General features: G+C 55.7%; 1 protein-coding gene and 1 long non-coding RNA gene across 4 annotated transcripts in view; one reads left to right on the plus strand and one right to left on the minus strand.

Moving 5' to 3' along the window:
* The window catches only part of GTF2IRD1 (GTF2I repeat domain containing 1), a 112294-nt gene extending 107467 nt beyond the window's left edge, over window positions 1–4827 (plus strand). For 2 of the 3 annotated variants that reach the window (XM_081557984.1, XM_081557983.1), the window contains 3 exons: window positions 278–315; window positions 3369–3508; window positions 4576–4827. In XM_081557984.1, the coding sequence (XP_081414110.1) occupies window positions 278–315; window positions 3369–3508; window positions 4576–4644 (247 nt within the window). In that variant the 3' untranslated portion in view covers window positions 4645–4827. The remainder of the gene's footprint in view (window positions 1–277; window positions 316–3368; window positions 3509–4575) is intronic. The other variant, XM_081557985.1, reaches the window with a different exon arrangement.
* LOC145532577 (uncharacterized) lies at window positions 4722–7698 on the minus strand. The gene is made up of 2 exons (XR_014073350.1): window positions 7204–7698; window positions 4722–6796 (listed from the first exon to the last, which is right to left on the minus strand). It is a non-coding gene; the product is annotated as an uncharacterized LOC145532577 (long non-coding RNA).
* Window positions 7699–8362: the final 664 nt, after the last annotated feature.

An 8362-nucleotide genomic window follows, 5' to 3' on the forward strand; every position in this document is an offset into this window, starting at 1 on the left:
CACACTTTGGATCACTTGGTCAGACGACACCCTTGCTTTTCTAGAGGAAACCAGTCCCAGGGGCGACCTACCTGGCTTGGCACTGACGGTGCCAGGCTCGCCATTATCCGCCTGCTCTGGGCGGGGACGCTGACTGCTTTTATCCGGGTCTTACCCAGCTAACATTCCAGCATCGGTGGCAGCCTCTTCATCTCACAATGTTGCCCACATTCAGGAAGCAGGTGCGGAGGGGGAGGGACAACCTGGTTTTCTGACTGCCACCTCATTTCTTTTTCAGACCTTTTGCAGAACTCTGCAGTGACACCAAGGTGCCAGGTAAGTCAGAGGCTGAAGAGGCTACCCTTCTGCTTCTTGGGGACCAGAGTCTAGGGACACATCTGGGCCAGCGGGCACGCGGTAGAGGAAAGTGTAGTCCTCCTGCCTGGAACCTCCCCAGGGAGCCTGAGACCTCCCTCCGCAAGGCCAATATCCCCAGAAGGTCCCAGGAAGCCTGCAGGTGCCCTTCAGAGAGGCCCTGCCATGGAGAGCTGAGCCTGGCAGATCAGCTAGAGAGGAGGGACAGGCAGGAGCCAGCAGGAGGGGTGTCAGTTAGGATGGGGAAGCCACCTAGGGAGGGGAGAGGGGGGTACCTGTGGCCAGCAGGGGTGAGGCAGGTAGGCACTGCCCAGGACTGGCTGGGCCCCTGGACTGTGCCTGCATTTTCAGGTCAATGCCTGCACTAGACCCTGGTCTTCTAGAACCTTTTGGGGTCCTGGAACCTGGGAAACTCTGGGATTCTGATCAACCAGGTGTGTCACAGGACTCGAGAGGCTGGAGCCCCGGGGATTGGGAGGTGCACCTCTGATTAAGAAACACCTATTTCCAGGGAATTCCCCAGCAGTCCAGCGGTTAGGACTTTGCACTCTCACTACCGAGGATCCAGATTCAATCCCTGGTTGGGGAACTAAGATCTCAACGGCCACATGGCACAGCCCAAAAAAAAAACAACAACACTGATCTAGTCCCACCTCTCATGGTACAGCTGGGAAACTGAGGCCCAGGGAGGGGAAGGGACTTACCAGTGCCACACAGTGAGCTGGTGGCCTCCTGGAGCCTGGTGTGCCGACCATACAGCTGAACCACAGGCCACCGTGGACTCTAGGCCCCAGCGTGGCTGTTCAATGGGGACAGTGACAGGATTCAACGAGGCTACCCCATCCCCGCCTGAGACTTGAGGCCCTAACTACAAGTGGTCAGGGTTCCCCTGGAATGCCACAGCCTTCTAGCATGTGCTGATGCCAAGGACATGGCATGGGATCGGGAGGTGACTAGGTTTGGGAACTGCTCCCAAGTCGGAGGCGAACATGCAGAAGGCCCCATGGAGGCCTCTGGGAGGCAAGTTTGGGACAAATTATCCCTGGTGGCTCAGACGGTAAAAAAAAATCCGCCCACCAATGTAGGAGACCTGGATTCAATCCCTGGGCCTGGAAGATCCTCTGGAGAAGGGAATGGCTACCCACTCCAGTATTCTTGCCTGGAGAATCCCCATGGACAGAGGAGCCTGGTGTGCTACAGTCCATGGGGTCAAAAAGAGACGGACACAAGTGAGCAGCTAACACTTTCACTTTATCAGAGACATATCCACTACCCCCCACCATGGCCATCTTTAGGGTCTTACAGTGACCCCCACAGTGGCCACAGCCCGGGGCGAGCACCTCTGAGTTGTCTGCATGTGGAACCTCCTGCAAAAATCCCTTCTCCCTGGCTCATAGGCTGGGGTCCTTCTGCCTCCATAGTCTTCTGTTTGCCAGGATCTCCACTCATACTGCCTGCCTACCCCAGCCTCTGGCTTTGCTTCACCAGCTAGACAGTTGCCCACCCATGCCCAGCATGCTCTCATCTGTGTCATTAAGACCTTCTGGTGGGCTGTGTCAATAAGCTGTATCCACTCAGTCAAGCCCAATCTCCACTTACGCAGCACACAAATGCAAATTTTGGTGGGGAGCCATACCGTGCAGGGAGATCTTAGTTCCCTGACCAGGGGTGGAACTTGTAGCTCCTGCAGTGGAAGTATGGAGTCCTAACACTGGACCACCAGGGAAGTTCCCAGTACACAGCTGCAATTTTTTTTTTTTAATTTTTGGCTGCACTAGGCCTTCATTGCTATGGGCGGGCTTTCTCTAGTTGTGGCGAGCAGGGGCTCCTCTTGGTTGCAATGCGAGGGCTTCTCATCGTGGTGGCTTCTCTTGTTGTGGAGCACAGGCTCTAGAGTGTGCGGGCTTCAGTAGTTGTGACACATGAGCTTCATTGCCCCTCAGCACGTGGAATCTTCCCGGACCAGGGATCGACCCTGTGTCCCTGCATTGTCGGTGAATTCTTAACCACTGGCCCATCAGGGAAGTCCCCAACACACAACTGCAAATCTTTTTGCTAAGTCTTTCATAATCAGATGAATTGGATTCAGTAACAGCACAACCTCTGCTGGTCCTGCTCTGTGCTCGGCTTGATACCGGGCTCCTTCATACTCTCCTCTTTGAGTCTCATATCATACAGTTTTCTCCTTTTGGCTCAGAGAGTTTCATCATTTTCCCAGGGTCACACAGCTAGTAAGTGGCAGCTGTGGAGTTTGAACTTCGGGCTTCTGGCTCTAAACCAGGCTTTCCTTCCATTGGGACGCTGCCTGTCCACCAGTGCCTGTGACCTGTCATTTGTCACAGCATTGTCAGATCTGGGTCATCACACATCGGCGGTAACAATAGCAACCATACTAATAGCAGTTCTCAGTTGCTGAGTATTTACTGAGGCTGCTGCTGCTGCTAAGTCGCTTCAGTCGTGTCCGACTCTGTGCGACCCCGTAGACGGCAGCCCACCAGGCTCGGCCGTCCCTGGGATTCTCCATTTACTGGGGACCAGGTACATTGTCTCATGAGACGCTCCCAGCAAACCTGCAGAATCTCACTCACATTTTACCTGTGACAAAACTGAAGGTGCACAGCCATTAAGTGACTCTCCCTGAGACCCAAGGCTGTATGGCTCTGAGTCTGGGAGTTCTGGGGAGCCTGGGACCTTGGACTCTACCTGGTCCGGGGAGGGTATAAGGAAACCCTGGACCTGAGCTGAGCCTGCTGGGGAAGCCTCCCTGGAGGAGGAGGCTATAGTGTCAGCAAAGCAGACAGTGAGTGGGAGGAGGAGGGTGGGCGAGTCAGGCGTGGGGGCTGCTCATGGAAGGCGGCTGCGGAGATGGGCCTCAGCCGCTGAGGGGGTCAGGAGCCTCGAGTGCTGAGAAGGGGACCTCAAACCTGCGAACAAGGCCTTCTCCAAGTGGGGGGTCAGGAAACCGAGACACAGTGGTCCTGGTACCCGGCATCAGCAACCCTTTCTCCCACCAGCCAAAGACAGCAGCATTCCCAAGCGCAAGAGAAAGCGGGTCTCCGAAGGGAACTCCATCTCCTCCTCCTCCTCCTCGTCTTCCTCTTCCTCCTCCTCAAACCCGGAGTCGGTAGCATCCACCAACCAGATCTCACTCGTGGTAAAGTTGCACAGAACAGGACCTGACCGCTCTTCCCTTTGGCTTTCAGCCGGCACTCGGGCAGGGTCGTCTACGCTGGGGCGTGGGTCCAGGGTGTGGGGAGACACCAGGCGCTGAGCAGGGTCTGCAGACACACCTGCCTGCCCCACCCATGAGCTAGTCCACCTCTCCTCTCATCAGGCGCTCACAGGCACCCTGGGGAAGGAATTCACAGGCCCACTATACAGATGGGCAAGCTGAGGCCTCAGAGTGGGAAGGGACCTGACACCTCCTCCCACTGGATAGGACCTTGAGCAGACTCCCGGGTTGCCAGGGCAGTTGGATGCTAGACTAATCTCTGTGCTTACATCACATGCTCTGAGCCACAGGGCTGCGAGGCACGGGTATTACCACTGTACGTAGACAAGGAAAACCGGGGTCAGAGGCCCATTAACTCTGCGGCCTCAGGCTGGTCAGTGGTGGATGGACACCCCACCTCTAGAGCACCACCTGCTCTGTCACATGGCTTTCCCTCTCAAGGGGAAAAAAACCTCACTAAGGGCACACTCCAGGGTTCTTTCTGATTTTAAAATATTAGCTTTGAAATCCCAAGTCCAAATGGGGAGAATATTGGAAGCAGTTGAAAACGACTTTAGGGTTTGTTTGGACCCCTTCCCAAAAAGCACAGAAGTTCAGGCTTTGCCTCTGTTCCTGCCAGGGTGCTCACAGAGGGTCCCTCAACCCCCCACCACCCAGAGAGACAGAAAGGTTTGCTCTGGAGCCTGAGGCCTGGAGGGGGCTGAGTTTATGGGGCTCAGGCCACCTGTTCTGAGCGATCCCCAATTTCTTCCCCACATGTCTGCCCACACAGTTGGTCCCTGGGACACAAGTGGGAACAGGTCAGAAAGCTCCAGCCCTGGCCCGACGGTCACTGGTGAACCATGAGATCTTAGGTCACACCCCCCTCTCTGGGCCTCCCACAGCCTCAAAATAAATAGCATCCGAGGAAGTCCTTCAGAAAGCGTCCTGGTGGGCTCTCGGAGTCACCTGGAGTCCTAACCCAGGCTGTCTGTCCCCCCTCTCTCTAGCAATGGCCAATGTACATGGTGGACTATGCCGGCCTGAACGTGCAACTCCCGGGACCTCTGAATTACTAGACCTCAGTGCTGAATCAGGACCTCACTCAGAAAGACTAAAGGAAATGTAATTTATGTACAAAGTGTATATTCGGATATGTATCGATGCCTTTTAGTTTTTCCAATGATTTTTACACTATATTCCTGCCGCCAAGGCCTTTTTAAATAAGTAAAAAAAAAAAAAAGCATTGCCTCTGTTCCTAACTGTTGCTTGTTCTCTTTTGGAATTTGTGGCTGCAGCTGCCATCCCTGGAATGAGGTCAGGAAGTTTGGCTCAGCTGGCCTGCCCAGGCCTTCCGTCTTTGCCAAAAACAGAGGCCACGGCCCTAACGCAGGGCCCTTGGGTACAGGCTCCATTCATTTTGCTGCTGCTGGGGTCACATGACCTCAGGACGCAGTACCAGAAGAAGGCGAAGTGCCGGGCTGAGCCCCTGGCCTCAGGGAGCGTGCCATGTGGTGGGGGGTCATCTTGTCCTGGCCGCAGTAACAGGTGCAGTCAAGAAGGTAGATGTGATAAGCACACGGAATCTCCATAGCTGGAGGGAAGACATCTTGGAGATGGGGCCTTTGGGTTGTGCCTGGAGAGGTGGCACTGCTTTTGGTTTGTGTTTTATTTTTTGGCCGCGCTGTGCGGCATGTGGGATCTTAGTTCCCAGCCCAGGGATTGAGCCTGCACTCTTGCTTGGAAAGCATGGAGTCTCAACCACAGACTGCCAGGGAAGTCCCTGAGGTGGGTGTTTGCTGCCGTGTGCACACACTCAGCCTCTCAGTCGTGTCTGACTCTTTTCGACCCTGTGGGCTGTAGCCCACCAGGCTCCTCTGTCTATGGAATTTTCCAGGCAAGAATACTGGAGTGGGTTGCCATTTCCTATTCCAAGGGAACCTCCCAACTCAAGGATCGAACCCATGTCTTCTGCATTTGCAAGCAGATTCTTTACCGCTGAACCACCTGGGAAGGTTTTTGCTAAAGCTCAGGGTATTTAAGCAGAGTGGTGGGTCACAGCTACCGGTCAGGAAGACCAGTTTGGTGACAGGTAGAAAGATGAAAGAATTGACGAGACTGAACTTCAGAAAGGCAAGTCAGAAAGGCAGTCATTCAGGCGTGCCATAGTGGCCACTCCTTCAGTCCTGATGGGGAAGCCCGGGAAGGACAGGACACCCTGGAAGCACACGGCAGGGCGCCTTTACCTAGCACAGACTCAAGAAACGGTCCTTGAAGCACGCTGTTGTTCAGTTGTTCAGTCGTGTCCAACTCTGCGACCCCATGGACTGCAGCCCACCAGGCTTCCCTGTCCTTCCCTATCTCCCAGAGCTTGCTCAAGCTCATGTCCATTGAGTCAGTGATGCCATACAACCACCTGGACCTCGGTCGTCCCCTTCTCCTCCTGCCTTCAACTGTTCCAGCATCAGGGTCTTAGGAGTTGGCAGGACAAGGCAGGGAGGGCTGGGGCTGGACACTGTCCTGGGGGAGAGCCACATGTGCAAAGGCAGGGAGACTGGACTGAGAACCTGGGCATTCTAGGAACGAGGAGTTGCTGGAGCAGGGAAAGGGAGGAGAGTGGCTGGAAGTGAGATGGAAAGGTAGGCAAGGGCGGTCCACAGGCTGTGCCCTGCTTGTGGTGCTATGATGAGGGGTGAACCCGGGCAGAAATGCAGCGTGGCCTCTGCTGGCCCAGCCTGGTGCTCTGCAGCCGCACTGTATCCTTTTTCCCCCGTCCTGGTGGAAGACCTTGTGGGCTGGGCAGAGGTGAGGGGGGACGCTGGTGAGAGCCACGGCACGGAGTACCAGGGAAGAACCAAGACCAGTTCTGCATTTTGGAAGGGCCTGCCTTCCCCCGCAGAGGAGAGAGAAGCCGGAGTCCACGTGGGAGGCTCTTGCCGTTGTTCCAGCCAGAGCTGGTGGGGGTTTGGACCAGGTGAAGAATAACAAGGAGGTCAGCCAACAGGACTTGGAGGTCAATTAGACGCCAGTGCTGGGGCATGGAGGGGTCAGGGTGGACTGCGGCGTTCAGCCAGGGTCCAGCAGGAAGCCTATGATGTGGAGGAACTGAGTCCTGAGTCAGCTAAGTACACAATCCAAACAGGCCAGGAACTCCTGCCAGCCCTCTGGGTCAGCCCAGTGCCCAGAGCCGAGAGAGAAGGTCCTGTCCCAGCCTTCCAGGCTCTCTTCCTCCTGGAAAGACACAAGAAGCTGGAACCACAAGCTTGGCATGCCCCCACCCAGACTTTTCCTCTCTCTGCCACATCCCAGTGGCCCCAGGACCCACTGGGGCCCTCCGCTCCATCTTCAGTTCCCTGGCCTTGAGCCCAGTCTGCCTTTAATCTCCAGGATCAGGGAAGGGGCGACCCCCTACCATTGACCACCCACCGCCCTCAAGGCATCAACTGCCTAGGAGATCAAGGACAGCATGGTAACTGCCACCTTGCCCTCAGACCCTCTCTCCTGGCACTCAGCCTTCCTCCATCTAATCCTGTCTCTCCCTGCATTAAAAAGCCCCCACTGCGTTCTCTCCCCTGCAGCACTCAGTGCCAACTTCCCGGCCCTCCCTGTCTGTTCCCCTCCTCTGCCTCCCACCCCACCTATCTGTGCCCTTTTCTTCTCCACGGCAGCCACCGGGCAGTGAGCGCGCCTCCAGCCTGGCCACTGGCCTGCGTCCCTGCAGCCCGGCCGGCCAGAGGCTCGGGCCCACCTGGCGCCCCAGCCGCCGGGCTGGCGCCTCCGGGGTGTCTAGACCGGCCCGGGCCGCCCCGCCCCCGCGCTCAGATCTGCGGCCAGAGCCGGAAGTGGCTGCTGCCCGGGGCGGGCGGGGCTCCGCGTGCTCCAGACAGTGCCGCCAGCGGCTGCGCGGACAGGCGGGGATCCCCGAGGAAGGGCGCTGGAACCGCCAAAGGCCGGACTCTCCGCCTCTGTCATCTTTCGGACGCATGCAAATAGGCGGGTTGGTGCAGCGAAACTTCGTGCCTTGGTGCCAGGCCTCATTGCAGAAATAAAGGGGATCCCCCTTCCCAAGTCAAAGCTTTTGAACCAAGAAGTGACCTATGTGCCTTTCCCTTCCCGTCCCTGGGGCTCTGGGCTTTGGGAGGTGTGTCCGGGCTGAGTACCGAGAATGTGCTTAGGGGCCGCTGGCCGCCTCCTCTCCACCCCCCACTCCGCCTGCTCGCTTGGTCCACAGTGTGCTCACCCAGCCCCTCCCCTCCCCCCCAGATCTGCCAGCAGGCCCTGCTTTCCGCAAGAGAGCCCAGATGCTGTTTATGCATCCTCCCCAGAATCTCAGTGTACTGTACTTTTTTAAAGTGATTTGATTCAAAGCACTCATTCTTTAATTAAACTTCATTTAGCTGCCATCTGTCTGGGTTCAAAATTGGCTTCGTGTTTTGCAACTCTAAATGAGAATTGTTATTGAATGTGTAAACACATGCACCAAAAAAAAAAAAATCACAAAACACTTTCAAAAGTAATAAATGAGGAATGTGCAGAAGCAACGTTAGGAGCTGCATCTTAAACGTTCTAATTGCTGGGGAATGTATTCTGGTGGGTACATAATCATGTTATATACAAATCTTTGTATAGAAATCTGGTATCAATGAAAAGATCAAGATTATGGAAAATGCCGGAATTATATCAGACTGAAAACAGTAATAAAGCAATCATCGGAGCAGGGACAAAGCAAGGGTGAGGCTAGAAGGGGGAAGGGCAGCAGTTCTCATACACCTGCTCCCCTGCAGGGAGCCTCCCTCA

Source organism: Giraffa tippelskirchi, chromosome 13, assembly GCF_054371585.1.
Source record: "Giraffa tippelskirchi isolate mGirTip1 chromosome 13, T2T-mGirTip1v1.2.pri, whole genome shotgun sequence".
In the NCBI taxonomy this organism is placed as follows: Eukaryota; Metazoa; Chordata; class Mammalia; order Artiodactyla; family Giraffidae; genus Giraffa; species Giraffa tippelskirchi.